This window comes from Nyctereutes procyonoides, unplaced genomic scaffold (genome assembly GCF_905146905.1).
Source record: "Nyctereutes procyonoides isolate TBG_1078 unplaced genomic scaffold, NYPRO_anot_genome, whole genome shotgun sequence".
Taxonomy (NCBI): domain Eukaryota; kingdom Metazoa; phylum Chordata; class Mammalia; order Carnivora; family Canidae; genus Nyctereutes; species Nyctereutes procyonoides.
Genome location: NW_026575125.1, coordinates 119,279,010 through 119,296,410, shown reverse-complemented (window position 1 = coordinate 119,296,410; position 17,401 = coordinate 119,279,010). Strand labels below are relative to the sequence as shown.

The 17,401-nt window shown below is 63.0% G+C and overlaps 1 protein-coding gene and 1 non-coding gene across 3 annotated transcripts; both read right to left on the bottom strand.

Annotated features, from left to right (window-relative positions):
• Positions 1-1,258: 1,258 nt before the first annotated feature.
• RPL10 (ribosomal protein L10) lies at positions 1,259-4,161 on the bottom strand. Of its 2 annotated transcripts, XM_055338311.1 has the most exons (6): positions 4,001-4,161; positions 3,067-3,125; positions 2,863-2,970; positions 2,310-2,448; positions 1,556-1,718; positions 1,259-1,471 (listed from the first exon to the last, which is right to left on the bottom strand). In XM_055338311.1, the coding sequence occupies exons 1-6, from the start codon at positions 4,021-4,023 to the stop codon at positions 1,319-1,321; spliced, it is 645 nt and encodes a 214-aa protein (XP_055194286.1). In that variant the 5' UTR covers positions 4,024-4,161; the 3' UTR covers positions 1,259-1,318. The 2 variants fall into 2 exon arrangements, with proteins under 2 accessions (XP_055194286.1, XP_055194287.1); XM_055338312.1 differs by lacking the exon at positions 1,259-1,471 and having other exon boundaries at positions 1,599-1,707.
• LOC129518979 (small nucleolar RNA SNORA70) lies at positions 1,766-1,899 on the bottom strand. The gene has a single exon (XR_008666304.1). It is a non-coding gene; the product is annotated as a small nucleolar RNA SNORA70 (small nucleolar RNA).
• Positions 4,162-17,401: the final 13,240 nt, after the last annotated feature.

The following is a 17,401-nucleotide window of genomic DNA, read 5'->3' as shown; positions in this document are numbered from 1 at the left end:
GCCTGCTGTCAAGCCCACGTTCACGACCATTCACAACCATTGTGCAGCTCAGCCTCCCTCCGCCCAGGGTACCGTCAGTCCGCACTGACTGGCAGGTGTAGGAGGCATGGCTCAGGCTGGTTACCCAGGCGACAGGTGCATACAGAAAATAGATGTAACACTTCTCACGTAATAGCAACCGTGTGGATATGCGGGCTTGTAGGTTAAGGACTCTTTATTAGGACGTCGGGATCACAGAACTCTTCCTTTCCCCAGTTTCAATTTCTGGGGAACAGCTCGGTAAAACCACCTAGCAGGATATCAGGGCCATTTTAGCACAAATACTTACGGTTTAGAACCATTTCAAGGCCAAAAATAAAGGGGGTTTTAAACCTTAGAAATGGCTGTTTAGTAATGATTGCAAAAGGCCAGAGGACGGGCCACAGAGCTTACATGCAGCACACAGCCCAGCCTGGGCAAGCAGTAGAGAGTCTCTGCAACCACTGTGCCCTGCTCTGGAGCCAGATTCCTTTAGGATTCTCTTCTGGGTGCAGAGCCACGCGCCATCAGGCCTAGTAGAGTTCCTGGGGTATCTTTCTTCCCCCAGGATGTGGAATCCAACGCTCTTGTAAACCTGGCACACAATTGAGGTGCCAGACAGCACTCCGGAATCCCCAAGCCCAGGGGAGCTGCACACTACTTGCCATGAGGTCTTCTTGCTAAGCCCTATGGGCCATTTAAGGTTGGGAGCTGGGTATCAGAAAGGACACTGGCCACAGTGACCAAGGATGTGAAAGGAGTCCCCAGGAGTGGAGTCAGGACTGCTGCCTGAAAACTTGAACACAACTCTTCATGAGCCAACTTCAAGACCTGTCTTCTAGAGGACTGGCTAAAAGGTGTCTGGAACCAGGCCTATTCTCACTTCTCCCCATTTCCAGTTATGTTTCCGATAGGGTCCTCAGGGAGAACTTTTGCAGCAGCTCCAAGTTAAAAGTTAACCGTAGGCCACAAGCCCTTTTTCATCACAATGGGGCACGGCACTGGACTAAAGCAGCATTCAATGCCTATGGAGTCATCACAGCCTGGACTTGTGAAAAGATATTCTGAACTGAATTTCTGACCTAGGCAGGTCCAAATCATAGTGCCATTTAGGCAACTTGGAGGATGGGGTGTTCTAGGCCATATTCCTAATGTTTCCTTGCTGGCCCAGGGCCAGTTTATAGTCTTTTCATGATTTCCAAAGAGCCCCCCACCCTCCATGAATCCAGATGCACAGACAGACAGACAGGAAGCAGGATTTATTGGTGGGCATGAATAGGGTTCGGGTGGTGCAAGGTTCTCATGAGTGGAGAGCCCTCCATTTGTCCAAGGGGCCACGATTAGGGATGTATTTGACCCCACAGCCATCTGGGATGAGCCGCTTTTCGGCCACCATATCTTCAAATTCGTCCGCATTAAACTTAGTAAAGCCCCACTTCTTGGAGATGTGGATCTAGGGAGAGATGAAGAGAATGGCATCAGGCAACCTATACACTGGGGCAAGCAAAGGCAGGATGGTGGTTTCAGCACAACTCACCTTCTGGCGGCCAGGGAACTTGAACTTGGCCCTGCGTAGGGCCTCAATCACATGCTCCTTGTTCTGCAGCTTGGTACGGATGGACATGATGACTTGGCCAATGTGGACCCTGGCTACTGTGCCCTGGGGCTTCCCAAAGGCACCTCGCATACCTGTCTGCAGCCTAGATTGGAGATAGCATGATGTCAGACCTCAAAGTTGACCACAAAGGGCTGTCTCCAAGGTCCCTTAGGGCAACCCATACGATCAACAGGCTGCATACACTACCAAGGAGGCTACTGTTTGCAACCATGGCACACTGGGCCCCCATGGAGAAAGAGCACAGTCGGCTTAATTGGCTGCAGAAAACAAAACTCAAAACAGACTAGCCAGTCCCTCTAAGGGGTCATTGGCTCATCTGAAAGCCCTCCAACCTGTGACTGCTTCAGCTACCTGCTTGCTGGCAGATGGCTGGCATCAGGATTAAAGTTACTCCCTCAGAAGCAGCCCCCTCCACCTGTCACCAAGAGGCTAAGACAGTCACAATGTCTTTTGTGCTTGTTTCTGCAAATCAGTTCTCTGTGGTGGTATGGGGCAAAAATGGCCCATTAAGATCCGTTTGGTAGCCTAAATTTAACCTGGCTGTATTATTAAATGGTTGAATTTTGTATGTGAGGCCATCTCTTTGCCCTAATGAAAAAAAAAACCAAGCCAAACAAAGGCCTCAAGTTATGGGTAAACACTTGAAAAGGCAGAGACCCAAGACCCAGCTCACCTGTCAGCTCCAGCACAGGACAACATCTTGTTGATACGGATAACATGGAAGGGATGGAGCCGCACTCGGATGTGAAAACCATCTTTGCCACAGCTTTTCACCATGTACTTGTTGGCACAAATACGGGCAGCCTCCAGGGCTAGGGTGATGACATGTGGCAACAGAGTGAGAGGAGATAAACACACACGTTTTTATTGTAACCCTCCCCAACTCACAGTATATCTGTACTGATGGGGGAGTTTTTCAGAAAGCCTCACCGTTAGGCACTCATTAAAATAGAAATCCAGGGATCCCTGGGTGGCGCAGCGGTTTGGCGCCTGCCTTTGGCCCAGGGCACGATCCTGGAGACCCGGGATCAAATCCCATGTCAGGCTCCCGGTGCATGGAGCCTGCTTCTCCCTCTGCCTATGTCTCTGCCTCTCTCTCTCTCTCTGTGACTATCATAAATAAATAAAAATTAAAAAATAAAAATAAAATAGAAATCCAGTGCAGTGTGTTCTGGGTCTGGTGGGGGGCAGCTAGAAGGGACAGCCATTAAGGAATCCTGCCTCACCTTCAGAGGAGAGCTGCTCATACTCATCTGACACCATGTGGCCACATAATGGGAACTCATCCACTTTTGCCTTCTTCCGCCCCAGATCAAAGATGCGAATCTTGGCATCTGAAAAGACCTTGGTTAGGTGTGTGGGGGAGGGGGATGCCATTGGCAATTGAGTCAGTACGGCCAAACCAGTTTGGGAGCACGCCCACTACTTACCAGGGACACCTCTGCAGAAGCGAGACTTTGGATACGGCTTGTTCTTACAGTACCGGTAACTGCGGAGACGGGAGGAAACCGAAGTTTAAAGTTCACAAGTAAATGTAACAATAAACACTTTGAGGCTCCCTTAAGTTAAGACCAAAGGAGGGCTGCGAATGGGGAGGGCAACAACGTATCAATCTGTTTCCAGTTCTGGAAACTGGATCTAAGCAAGACAACCAAAACATGGTGGTCAGAACTTAGAAAACACCCATTCTAAGAATATAAAAGCCCAAAAACCTCGCTTGATCCTTTATGGCCTCATACTTCTAACAGATCCTAGGGGACTCTTCTAGGTACCAAAAAAAAAAAAAAGGCCCTCTCACTTCAAGACACGGAAGATTTGCTGCGTATTAGGGAGTCAGTTTCATGCTATCCACCGACTTTTGGGCACGTGGCATTAAATCGGGGCTCCGGACCACGTGTGAAGAGATTCTAACGCCCCCTGCAGGGCACACAAGGCGACTGAGCCCGCTTTTCAGGGCGGCCCTTGGCGCCCGAGGAGGCACGGGCATGTCGCCCGGAAATAAGACCGGGATAGCACACAAAGGCCCTGAAAGGATATCGAGCTTCCTAAGGCGGCGAATTTCCAAGACAGGAAGGATGCAAGGCGGATGTGGTTTCCAGGCCGAAAGTGACGGAGCGCAGCCAGTCTAAGGAAAATCGGCCACCCCAACACCCAACAAAACAGAAGATGCTCTGAAAAGCCGCATGGACCTTAAACAGTATAATCGAAGATCCCAAGCGACCCGGGAGGCACTGGGAGAGACGTGGAGTGTGTCCCCAGCACAGGAGCGCTCCACTCGAGGCCCCACCCCACGGCTGCTTTTAGCAGCCAAGCGCAGTCCTCCCTCCTTTCTCAGCTGCCAAATTGTACGGGTTGGGCACTCACCACCGGGCGGGGCGGCGACCCATGGCGACACCAGATCTTCAGTGGCTGCAACGAAACAGACAAAGTCGGAAGAGAAGACGGAGACAGGCCTCCAAGCAGGCCAGAGAGTCAGAGAGGGCACGGGACAGGCCCGGAACCCCGGCTACTCACCGCGCCGAAGGAAAAAGAGGCGCTCCCACGCCTGCGCAGGCCTTATATAGGCGGACTATCTTCCCGCGCAGTTACCATAGAGTCGCGGCCGGGGCGGGTGGGCGCTCTGGCACACTTCCGGACCACAGATGCAGCCGCCCGGTGCGCCTGCGCACGGGCGTGGCGTCCGGACCTGCGCGGGCTGGGTCCCCGCCCGGAGCTGGTGCGCGGGCGGCCGGCCGGCCAATCGGGCGTCGCCACATCGGCGCGGAGAGGCCTGTTTCCGGCTGGCCATCTTGGGTGTAGGGCTCTTGCCCGAGGCTTTGCCCTAACTGTGAGAGACCTGTGGTCCTGAAAAAGAAGGAAAACACCCTCGAGTGGGGCTTACGCGGCTGCGTGCGGGTTCCTGAAGGTCACGGGGCTGACACCCTCCCTCTGGGCTCCAGGGCCCCACGACACACGCCAGGCTGGAGTCTCGCTCAGCGTTCCTTTGTCGGCGGAGCCGCCGGCTCCCCCCGCCCACGCCTCCCCCGCCCTAACCGGACGCTCCGGACCTGGCTCGGCTGGGAACCACGCGCAGATCCCTCGTTCGCCGGAGGCGCAGGGCGGGGCTGCGCGCTCTCGCGAGAAAAAGGTCCGCGCGGGGGGGGGGGGAGCGCCTCACCCGTGATCCGGGGCCCGAGAGACCCCGTGTGCTCATTTGCTCCCGCCCCGCCTATCCCCTCCCCGCCCACCCTGACCCGGCAGAGAAAAGAAACTTGGGGCGCCCCGGGGTGACTTGGAGAACGAGGGCGGCAACCCCCACCCAAGACGGCGAAGGAGCACTGTCATTCCTTCTCTGGCCGCGCCCCACTCCTAGCCTCTGAGAGCGGCCTTAGTGGGCGCTCGTGGGCGCTTCCACCGCCCCCGGCCCCAGAGGGTGGCCCTGCCGCACACGCCCCCTTGCCCCGCCGCTGCGTGCCAGCGCCGAGAGTGCGCCTCCGAAATGGATCGCCCTACAATAAAGCCCCCCCTCCCACAGGAGTGGACTCCAGTAGGGCCGCCCACGCGGCGCTGCAGTTACCAGCCATCTCAGTCCCGGCCAGAAGTGCCCACCGTTCTGGAGGTGGGGAACAGGACAAAGATGACAAGGTCTTAACCGTGTCACTTGATAGGTGTGGCCTACCAAGGAGGCACTCCTGACCAAGCACACCAGTTCTTCTCCAGGACGACTGTCAGTTGAGTAAATGCCTGCAGGTCTCCTGTGGTTTCTCCTTGGAGCAGTAGTGCAGAGGGCTTCCCAGGGAACCCAGCTCCCTGTGGTTCTGGAAACTCCGTAACACTCTATGATTCCACCAGGACAGCGAAAGGTTATTTTGTTCCCAACCTACAGCATTTAGAGTTATGTGTATCAAACATGGTACACCGTTCTGGCTTCTTATTTCATTCATGATGATCTTTAAAAAAATTTTTTTTTTGAGGGCTTGAACTCTTGACCCAGGGATCAAGACTCTCATGCTTTACCAGCTGAGCCTTCCAGGCAGCCCCATGGTGAGCTTTTCAGAGCTTTTGAAAGATGCAAGGGTTCCCACTCTAAATGTTCTCTCAAAGCTTCACTGAAAAGAGCTGCTTCGGGGTCCCTGGGTGGCTCAGCAGTATAGAGCCTGCCTTCTGCCCAGAGCATGATCCTGGAGTTCTAGGGTCGAGTCCCACCCCAGGCTCCCTGCATGGAGCCTGCTTCTCCCTCTGCCTGTGTCTCTCTCTTTCTCTCTCTCTGTATGTGTCTCTCATGAATAAATAAATAATCTTTTAAAAATTAAAAAAAAATAAAAAGAGCTGCCTCTAGGCCTTTCCATGGAACATAGTGAGTGGGGTGTTCAGATCCACTGTGATGAATCTACCTACAAATTGCCCTCCCTCTAACACTTTTTTAAAAAGATTTTATTTATTTATTCATGAAAGAGAGGCACAGACAAAAGCAGATGGAGAAGCAGGCTCCATGCAGGGAGCCCGACGTGGGACTCAATCCTGGGACTCCAGGATCACGCCCTGGGCTGAAGGGAGGCGCTCAACCACTGAGCCACCTAGGCATCCCTCCATCTAACACTTTATTTTTTTTTCTCCCCCTACCACGTTGGATTCCCTTCTCTACCTCATACGAAGGCAATCCTAGCACTGAAACCCATCAAGTACGGAAACCTGGTGGCACAGTGGTTGAGCATCTGCTTTGGCTCAGGGCGTGACCCCGGGGTTCTCGGATAGAGTCCCACATCAGGCTCCCCACAGGGAGCCTACTTCTCCCTCTATCTATGACTCTCTTTGTCTCTGTGTGTCTCATAAATAAATACAATCTTAAAAAAATCAAATAAGGGGATCCCTGGGTGGCGCAGCGGTTTAGCGCCTGCCTGTGGCCCAGGGTGTGATCCTGGAGACCCAGGATCAAATCCCACGTCGGGCTCCCGGTGCATGGAGCCAGCTTCTCCCTCTGCCTGTGTCTCTGCCTCTCTCTCTCTCTCTCTCTCTCTCTCTCTCTCTCTCTGACTATCATAAATAAATAAGAATTTTAAAAAATCTTTAAAAAAAATCAAATAAGGACAGCAGTGAGTCCAAATTGCAGTCAACAAACCAAGTGTGGGGCTAGATTTCCCACCAGCGCATGCACTACCGCATTCAATCTGGAACTTCTCCTAAGTGCACCACAATCAGTGATTTCAGCACCACTGAGTGTCTCAATTCACCTCCTTACTTACTCTGACAACCCGAGAATGCACTGCGATGCAAAATCAAATTGGACTCATTTGTGAATCCCCAGTTAAATCTGGGGGTTTATACTGATCTGTGGGCTATTTCCTCATGGTTCAGACTTTGTCCCCGTGGCACATACTATTATTGCACCCTAGTAATGGGTTGAATGGTAAAGGGGCTGTTGCACGGGGACTCAAGGACGACTGAGCTCCCTTGCAAGGCACCTACCCCAGAAGTAATGCCACATTCCTCTAGCGAGGAAATACTACTCCCTTAGTCGCAAAACCCAACTACTTCCACCGACAAGCAGGGCTCAGAGGCACCCAGGGCACCCCAATTCTCAGCTCCCAGCGAGGCCCACCGTGGGTCCCAATTCCGGGCTGCAGGGCCGCGCTCCTCCACGCCGGCCTCCCTTGCACGTGGGAAACGCAGAGAGCCTGGGAATTCCACTGACGTCGGCATCTGTGAGCCGCACAATGAAACCCCGTGTCTGATTTCCAGCCCTGAGCCCTTGAGGGAGAGCGAGTAAGGGGATTTGGGGGGCTGCGGTGCAGGGGCGCTGCTGGTCCTACTGTGAGCCGAGCGGACAGGGAAGGACCCTGCGCTCATCCCCGCCTCGCCGCGCGCTGCCGGGGGCGCCCCGGGCTCCTCGCGCACCCCGACCTCGCAGCCATCGTGAGCGCCACGACTGCAGGGGAGCACCCGCCCGCCCCCGGCTCCCCGACTGGGGGCTCCCTGCCGCCCGCCCGAGAGCCTCACCCCCCCAAGGGCAAGGGCGGAGCCGGCTCCGGGGCCGCGCCGGTTCAGTCCCCAATCAGGCGGCAGGAGTCAGCATTCTAGAAACAGTCCCTCCGCGGAGGGAACTGCACGCGAGCAGCAGGGCCCCCGGCCTGCAGGGACTGCAGGGACTGCGTGGACGGGCAGCCCGGAGCCCCCCGGAGCCCCGGGGCTATGGGAGGAAGCTGAGGCCCAGGCCTAGGGCAGGAGGGGGGAGGCTGGCGTCGGAAGCCCCGAGGGCCCTGGAAGAGCCAAGCCCTGGCCTCCCTGGGGGGGCTGCTGCCGAGGGGGGACCCCCGCGCAGGAGGGGGCTGCTGAGGCCCCAGGGGCCCGCCTCTGCCGTACCCCCCCACTCCCCCCCCCCTGCCATTCCTGCTGCAATGACCCTGGTTCTTAGGCCTCCTGTGCTTTCCCACACCTGCCTGGATGCTTCCCTGTGTTTGAAGGAAGCCCTACACCCAGCCTGGGGCTGGGACGCCCCACCCCGACACCCAGAGGTGCGGCCCTGGCGACCGGCCGCCCAGCTGCGCCTGGCCTGGGCCCCTCGGATGACGGCTCTTCCCGGCACACCTTGCCCTGGGTCCTCGGGTCCGTGTAGCTCAGGGGCTGTTGGCCACGTGGGGAGTGAGTGGCTTTCTACCCCTGTAGTGCAAAACGTGTGTAAATACCTGTGAGCACCCTCCGTGAGCTCAGCAGGATCCAAAGGTCAGTCCCTGAGGTGCAGCCCCCTACACACACGCGCACCCACACACGCACACACACGCAGTTAACCACGTGGGCAGGCCCTTCTCGGGCTCACCCTCCGCCCTCGGCTGCGTGCTGGCCCGAGGCCCCCGGGGGTACTCGCCTGGGCCCCCCTCTCAGGCCTCAGGAGCCTGCGGGATCCCCGGGGGACTGTAGAGCAGGCCCCCCGAAGGGCTGGGCTGGCAGCCCCGCGGCCTGGACGGGGGCCTCAGCTGCCTGCCATTCGGGGGTGCAGAGGAAGCCGCCCCACCCGCTGGAGGGCTCTCCTCCGTTCCTCACCTGGAGACGGGGCTCCCCCCTGGGGAGCTGGGCCAGGAGCCAGCAGTGCTGGCAGGACGGCGGGGGGCGGCTCCTCCAGCAGCGGGGGGGCCCGCTGGAGCCCCTCGGCCCCGCAGCCTGGGGAAGGCAGCCCCTGCTCGGGGACACTGGGACGGGAGTGGGGGGATCTCCGCCGCGCCCCACCCACAACTCATTCACACCCACCTCTTTTCCTATCCCTGTCCTTCCTTCCCCCGCGGACCTCACCCTTCCCGAACCTGGGCTTGGGTTTGGCGGGACCTGCTGTCCCTGCTGAAAGCCGTCCCCCCTGGCACCGGGAAACCCCAGGGCAGCTCCCCCCCCCCCCCCCCCCCGCCCGCAGCCGCGGCCTCATCCCCGCTCGCTCCTCTCATTCCCCGGCTCTGCTCCCCAGGGATCTCCCTGGCTGACCTGAGGGCCACCGATGCACCGAAACAGCGTCACTAACCTTTCCCCATTCCCCACTTCCTGCCCCTCTCCCGCACTGGACTGGCATCCCGGGTCGGCAGGGCCGGGGGGGGGGGGGGCAGAGCGGCGGGGCCGGCCCCCACCCTGCGGCCCCGGGCAGCACGGGACCGTGTGGACGACGCCCGGGGCCGCGGCGATGGGCCCAGCGGGCCACCCTGCCAGCGCGGGGCACGGAGGGACTGGCAGCGGGGACTGCCGAGCTCCCCCCGAGTCACCTGACCGGCCTCACGCGAGGGAAGAGGCCTTTGTGCCCGGGGTTGTGCGACCCCCAGATCATCGACTGGGAGCTTCGTACATTTGGTCCTACAAACGAGTGCAACTTCGGGGCGCCTGGCCGGCTCCGCTGCTGAGCAAGCAACTCGACCTCGGGGTTGTGGGTGCGAGCCCCACGTGGGTGTACACAGCGCTTCAAAGTAAAATCTTAAAAAAGAGGCATAACTTCTCTTTTTTTAAAAAAAAAAAAAAAGACTTTTTGAGTGGTATCTCTGGGTGGTTCTGTGGTTTAGCGCCTGCCTTCGGCCCAGGGCATGATCCTGCACCCGGGATCGAGTCCTGCGTCGGGCTCCCTGCATGGGGCCTGCTTCTCCCTCTCACTGTGTCTCTGCCTCTGCCTGAGAGACACACACAGAGAGAGAGGCAGAGACACAGGCAGAGGGAGAAGCAGCTCCCTGCGGGGAGCCCAGGACCCCGGGATCACGCCCGGAGCCAAAGGCAGACGCTCAACCGCTGAGCCACCGGGCGCCCAACACCCATAACCTCTTGACAGCCCAAGCAGCAAGCTGAGTCTTTCAAGACAAAGACGTACTGAGGGAAACATGTGCAACATTCGTGACAACTAAGAGCCCTAGTGGAGGGCAAGTACCCGTCTTTCGGGGAGGCAATTACTTGGCGTATTAAGACGTCCAGTGCGCACTGGTCTTGACCTGGCGATTCCACCAGGAAGAGGGAGCGGCCTGGCGGGCGATTGACACCTTCACGGTGTGGACTTGCAGCGCTGCGATGAACCGCAGAGACAGAGGAGAAAGGGACAAGTACCACCGACTGGGGGGACGCATTATGTAAACTATGGTACATGGAGGCTGTCAAAGCCATGCAGCCAGAGAAGCAGTGAGCTGGACATTTGTTTAAAGACCTGGAAGGGGGATCCCTGGGTGGCGCAGCGGTTTGGCGCCTGCCTTTGGCCCAGGGTGCGATCCTGGAGACCAGGGATCGAATCCCACATCGGGCTTCCGGTGCATGGAGCCTGCTTCTCCCTCTGCCTGTGTCTCTGCCTCCCTCTCTCTCTCTCTCTCTCTCTCTCTCTCTCTCTCTCTCTGTGACTATCATAAATTAAAAAAAAAATAAATAAAGACCTGGAAGGTTTCCACAGACCTTTTTTGTTAAAGATTTTATTCATTTATTCATGAGAGATTTCATCCTGATTCTCCAGGATCATGGCCTGGGTCAAAGGCGGCGCCAAAGCGCTGGGCCATCAGGGCTGCCCCTCCGGCAGGTCCTTAAAATTAAGCGTCCAGGGGCGTGGGCTGGCTCAGTCTGCAGAGCGTGGGACTCTCGATCTCGGGATCCTGAGCCCCAGCCCCACAGTGGTGCAGAGAGGACTCCAAGAAGATAGACTTTATTTTTTTAAAGATTTATTTATTTATTCATGATAGACACAGAGAGAGATAGAGAGAGACAGAGACACAGGCAGAGGGAGAAGCAGGCTCCATGCAGGGAGCCCAACCCGGACCCATCCCGGGACTCCAGGATCGCGCCCTGGGCCCAAGGCAGGTGCTAAACCGCTGAGCCACCCAGGGATCCCGAAGAAGATAGACTTTAAAGCCAAGCGTCCATCGCCACAGGCCCCACCATTGTACCCTTGGCCATTTATACCAAACAGATGGACACAGGATGACACAGAAACGTGTCCATGAATGTTCCAGCAGGTGTAGTGGTAGGAACCCGCAGCTGGCAACAGGCATCCCGCCCTCCGCGGGGGGGGGGGGGGGGGGGAGGAAGCGCGTGCCCCCTGGCTGCCCCAGGGCAAGGGCTGCAGCTCGCAGTAGGAAGGAAGAACCGACTGTGGACACACGCAGCAATCTGGATGGGCCTCCACGGCGTGGTGTGAGGGGAGGCGGCGGGGGGGGGGCATCGCCCCAGGTTACTGATGCGGTCTGCACAGCGCGCCGGTCCGTTTCCCTCAGTGATCAAGGGACCAAGCGCAACACCAAAACACAGCACTGGTGGCCGAAGGGCGGGAGGAGAGGGGAGGAGGCTGTGCTTAGGCCAACGGGGGGCTCCTCGGGAGGGAACGAGTGGGCAGGATGCGCGAGGGGTCACTTGGATCTACCCGCGTGCGGGGCCGCGCGCGCGCACACGGACGCACCACGCTCCGAGCGGCCCTCGGGTGCCCCCGTGCCATTTGCTAGTGCGCCACCGCGCAGTCGTGCAACACGCCGGCCCTAGGGGAACCGCGCGAAGCGCCCTGGCGGCTCCGGGTCACTCCCCGGAGTTTCCTCGCTCCCAGACCCAAGTTCAAACCAAAGCACACAGGCAGGGCTTGGCGAGGGCCCACAGGACGACTCGGCGACTCTGCGGAGTCCCCAGTCCCCACGCCACCTCCGAAGAACGGGGACCCGCGTGCAGGCCTCCCGCCGGTCCCGGGCCGGGGGCTAGGAGGGGGCGCGGGGGCGGAGCTCGAGGGGCCTGCGGGTTGTGATTGGGCAGCGGGGCGTCCGTCAGGCTCCCAGGGGCCGGTCTTTCTCAGTCGGCCAGGGGGCGGGCCCGTCAGGAATCGAGCTTCGTGATTGGCGGAGCGAAGCGGAAGGGGCGGGCCAGGAGGGCGGGCCCCGCTACGGGCGGGGAGGGGCCCCCGCGCCTGCGCAGAGGGATGTGAGGGGGATTCCCCTGGGCGTCGGGGCGGGGCCAGCGCGCGGGAACCTCGGCCCAGCCTTCCCGTCGTGCCCGGGTCCCTGGGCTCCGGCCCCGCCGCTCCGGGGATCTGGGCTCCGGGGGTGTGGGCCCGCCCGGAGGCCGCCTTCCCCGAGGCCAGGGGGCCCCGTCCTTCCGGGCGGAGGCCGAGGAGAAGCCCCTAGGGCGTCCGGGCCCCGGGGCGCCGCGGAGGGCTCCGTCGGGCTCCTGTCCCGCGCGCCCTGCGGGTCCCGCCCGCGCCGTCCTGGGAGTCTGAGCCGCAGGCGGCCGGGCGTGGTGTACCGGGGCCCCCGGGGCCGGAGTCGGGGCAGGGGGGGCGGGGAACCCCCGGGACGACCGGGGACCGACTCTGTCGCAGGCCTGGCCCCTGAGAGCGGCTCGGCGGGGGGCTCCTGGGCGATCCCCCTCGCAGGGCCGACCCCGGCCGTGGCCCTGCCACACGCACGCGCGCGCCCTGCTCCTCGCCCCGCCCGCCGCGGGCCCTGCCGCGCGCACCCCCTGCAGCAGGCCACCGTGTTCCAGCGCCCTCGGGGTGCTTCGGACGGTTCTCTGCAAAGCGCGGGTCCCGGGGTCCCCGCAGCAGGTGCACACGCACACGCACACGCGTGCACACACACGCCCAGTACCCGGGCAGGTGGGCAGGGCGGCGGCCAGTGCGCGGGGGCGCGGTGCTCCCCGGGGCATGTGTGCACTCTCGTGCGGTGGGCACCGCAGGAAGGTAACGCAGCGTTTCCCGCGGCCCTGGGCAGGTGTCCCCGGGAGGGAGTCGTGCACCCGCACGCCCGGGCCGCTCCGGCCTCCGCCCCGCGGCCGTCAGCTGTGCCGCCTGCCGGCCCGTCGCGGGGAGCGCAGCAGGGTGCGCCGGCACGGGCGGCTCCAGGCTGCTCCAGGAGCGGGGCCTTCCGGACCCGGGCGCGCCGCGGTTCTCACGCTGCAGGGCCGCATGGGAAGCCCCGCAGGGTGTGTTCACACTCGGTCGCGGGCTCCGCCCCGGACTCTGACCTTGCACACCTGAGGTGGGGCCTGAGAACAGCGTCTCGGGCAGCTCCCTCCGGGCTGCTGCGGCTGCGCGGCCGGGACCGCCCCCCCCCCCCCCCCGTGAGCAGCGGTGCCCGGGCCGGGAGTCCTAGGTGTGCGCATGCTCCCTGCCCTCCTGGCCCGGCTCCTTCGCAGGGTCCCCGTGGCCGGCGCAGGGCGCTGCAGCCCTCGAGGGGTCGGGACTTACTTCCTGCTGAGCGGCGGTCGCCCTGCCCTGCCTGGGTGGGCGGGGGGGAGCGGCCTCGGCCCGGGGGCAAGGGGCGTCGGCTCGGGGCGCTGCCGGGCGGCCCCAGGCCCGGGTGACTGCACGTGCACACCAGGACACAGGGGCGCCGGCCAGGGAGACGGGAAGGGCGGACCTCGGACTGCAGGGCGGAGACCCCGCGGCCGCGCTCGGGCGGGACAGGAGCGGCCTGGACGGCGACAGTGGCCTTGGGGAGCCCGGGCCGCGGGCCTGCCGCCGAGGGCCCCCAGCGCTCTGCTCCGCGCGGGCCTCTCCTGGGGCGCTGCCCCTCGCACCCCTTCTTCCCAGCTCCCGGCTGAGGCCCGCTCCCTGCCCCCCGCTCCCCCACCCACGGCGGCGCTCGGGCCCGGGCTCGCGGTCGGTGGGAGCGGCAGGTGGAGGGCAAGGCCGGTCCCTGGCCACGGTCTGTCCCCGGAGCGAGCAGCTCGGGGACCCTGGCCCGTGAGCGCGTCCTGGCCGCGGGTCCGGTGAGTGGCCTTCGGCTGTCCTCGGCCTCGGCCTCCCGGGCCCTCCGTCCGCGGGCGCCTCGGCCTTTTCCTCGTGGACACTTGGCGCTCTGCGTGTCAGGAGACAGCGCTGAGTCACATCTGCCTGCTATTTTTTCCCCGCCTGTCACTTGTCCCTTGACTCTGTGGTTTGGGGTTTGTCTTTGGTCAGGCACACATCTTGAGTTTGGGTGTCATCAGACTCTCCAGGCTTTTCCTTACTTTTCTTTTTTAAGATTGATTTAGTTGAGGGGTGTCCGGCTGGCTCAGCGTTGGGGTGCCTGCCTTGGGCTCGGGGCCTGATCCCGGGGTGTAGGATCCAGTGCCCTGCCGGGCTCCCCGCGGGGAGCCAGCTTCTCCCCCTGCCTGTGTCTCTGCCTCTCTCACGGATAAATAAATGAAAGCTTTAAAAAAAGAAACGTTTATTTTTTGAGACCAAAGGGACCAGGAGGGGCAGAGGGAGAGGGCGGGACAGGATCCCCAAGCCGACTCCCCGCTGAGCCGGGAGCCCCACGGCCTCCATCCCAGGACCCTGACACCGTGACCTGAGCCCAGACCAAGAGGGGACGCTCAGCCCACCGAGTGAGCGGCGGCTCCACGGCTTCAGAGGGTCCCCGTCCTAGGGCACAGCCCCGGGGGGAGGGGAGGCCCGAGGGGGGGGCGCCTTCGGGCCTCTGGCAGGAGTTCGCCGCCCCGTGCAGGGGAGGCCCAGGAAGCCCTTGCCGTCACCGCAGCCCGGGGGCGCCCCGCGGGGGAGCTGTCGTCCCCCCAGGCTGGGTGGCAGCAGGTTCCCGGCTCCCAGGGCCCCACCCCGTCCTCTCCTTCCACCCCGTGGGGGGAGCGGCCGCCCTGAGGCAGGGGTCCCCTCTGTGTGCACACAGGCCTCCTCCCTGGCCTCCCCGCCGTCCAGCCTCCCCGGCGGCTGCCAAGTGGGCGGGGGCAGCAGGTGCAGAGGACAAGCCCCAGGGGCACAGCCCAGGTGGGGGCGGCCCGGCTGGGGGTGGCGGGGCCGCGGGCAGGGGCACAGAGGAGCGGGTGTCAGCACGTCCTTGGTCCGGAGAGGTGCCACCGCGTCCTCCCCCCGGCGGGGACTCGCACGGGGCTCCCCGGTGACACGCTCCCACTCGCTCAGCAGCTCTGCTGTGTCATGCAGCTTCCGGGGACTGCTTGTCCTGCTGCCTGTCGCTGCGGGGCCCCTGGTGGCCACCCTGTGCCCGTGGAGCCCGAGGACGGTGCGTGTCTCGGGAGCGGGGCCGGGCTCCCCGGGCGCAGAGGCACAGGCCGCGGTGCTGGCTGGGCCTTCCCCTTGCCTCGTGGACGTGCTCGGGCTCCCGGGGACACCCGTCAGCAGGGGCAGGGCCGCGGGGTCCTGAGAGGGCTCCCCCGACACACCGAGGCCCCGGGATCCGCAGCCCCGGGCCACCCGCGACCTCACCATCCCGCCGGCCTGTCCCTCGGAGGCCCGGTGGGTGCTCAGCCCTCCCTCCCGCCCCTGGCACGGGGGCTCCCCCTGGTGGCCGCTGTGGGAGTGGCCCTGCCACCCGGCATAGGCCGGTGTCCACGCCCCGCCCCCAGGGGCCAGCCTCTCTCCCCGCCGCGTGTGCAGGCCTGTCCTCTGCAGGGGTGCTGACCCAGGGCAAAGGCAGCCGCCCCCACTGTGCAGGGCTCCCCTCACCCTCCGACGCCCCTGGCTGCGGCCTCAGGGTGGCTCAGGGACACCTTCAGGAACCGTCCCGCCGGGAGTGGCGGAGGCGGGCCCGTCACCCAGTCTCTGAGCGGGTGGGGCGGGGGCTGCTGGGTGACGTGCCCCTGGAGGCACCTGCCCCCGAGGAGGAGACCCCGCAGTCCGGGGCAGCAGAGCGCTGAGTGCACCTGAGGCCCCCGTGTCACCGGGCACCTGCGTGCTCCCGGCCCTGCCTGTCTGGGCGGCCACCCCAGCCTCGTCCCCCTGGCTGTGTCAGGGCCCTGGCGGTGGGGCTGCCCTGGAGCACCTTGGCCCCGCGCCCTGGAGTGGGGTGAGCCCACCGGGGCTGGGTGGCCCAAGGGACCCCCGACGGTCCCCAGACTGACGTTCCCTGTGTTTAAGTGCTGGGACTCCGTCACAGGCTCAGTGGAGCGGCAGCCCCAGCCCCCCCCCCCCGCAGGCCCAGTGCTCCCCTCTCCTCACGGGGGGGGGGGGGCGAGGGGGGGACACAGGGGAAGGTCTGCCACAGAGGTGTGGCTGGGCCAGGGCTGGAGGCTGCCTGTGGGGCGGGGGTGGTCAGCTCCGCCATCTGCTGCCTGGGCCTGCCTGGACCCGGGGACCAGCCGGGACCCACGGGCCGGGGGTGCTCCCGACCAGGGTGACCCCATCCCCTCCCTAGACCTAGTGGATGACGTGGGTCCGGCCCTGGTGGGGGGCACCTGTCGGCGGTCGGGGCTGGTGTGGGGCCTGCTGGGGCTGAGCCTCGCCCCCTGCTGGCTCTGGGGGACCTACCAGGCCTCCTCACCTGGTGCCCGAGCCCGGGAGCCTGGCTGGGGGCGGGGGGGTAGGAGGGTCCCAGGCCGTCTGTCCCCCGCAGGATGGAGCCCTGGCGCGCCTTGGCCAGGTGCCATGGGCCTGTGTACCCCCGAGCCCTCCGCAGGGACGGCCTCCCGGTCCCGCTCTCTCCTGCCCCCGCCTGGGGGGGCGTCGGGCTCGGGCCCGGCCTGTGGCCTCCGTGCGGGGCTGTCCCCCCGCTGGCATCTCCTGGCCTAGCTGCCCGACGCGGGTCACAGCCACCTGGGGAGGGCCAGGGACCCCGGGATAGCAGGGCGCGGCTCCGGAGCGTCTCCCGTGGGGGCCTGGCCAGCTCGCCCGGCGGCGGGGCCTGAGCGCCTTCTCCGGTGCCCTCTGCCTCGGGTGGGCAGGGGTGTCCCGGGGCTGGCCACCGGGAGCCCGGGCGGCAGGCCCGCACAGTCACGAACGGAGATGACCGAGCGGCACTCTCCTGGTCAGTGACTCCACGTGCTGTGGGTTTTCCTAGCGTGTTTGGGGGAGGGGGTCTGTGGCTTGGGAGGGTGGCCACTGCCTGGTCCTCTTTCTCCCTTTCCTGGGCTCCTGGGGCTTCAGAGGACTGGGAGGAGCACCCCTAGGCGCTGGGTCTCGCTGGCCCAGAACGTGCTTCCTAATGCAGGTGTTGCCAGCAAGTCTGGAGCTGCCAGGTGGGGGTGGGGGTCGGGGAGGCCTGGAAGCTGAGGCCTGGTTGTGTTTAAAGCCCTGCCCTGCACGTGGGGGTGCCATAGAGGGGTGGCTGTCCGGGGCCGCAGGGAGATCAGCAGTGCTGTGTAGATGGCCGCAGAACTGGGCCGGAGCATTGGAGGGTTTGATAGGTTTTTTAGACTGGAAGGTAGTGGGGTGGTACATGGGAAGTGAGGGATGGATGCCGCGTAGGAGAGAAGCGAGGGCCTCAGGTGGCCCCACTGTGCTGACAAGAGGGATCCATGGCAAGGCCTTGTCAGGGCAGGAGGGAGGTGACACAGGGCTATGGGGCTGGGGTGGGAGGCCGACAAACTGGCCACCTCGAATGGGTCCGCCTGTCTGCTGAGCGGCCTTCTTGAGATCCC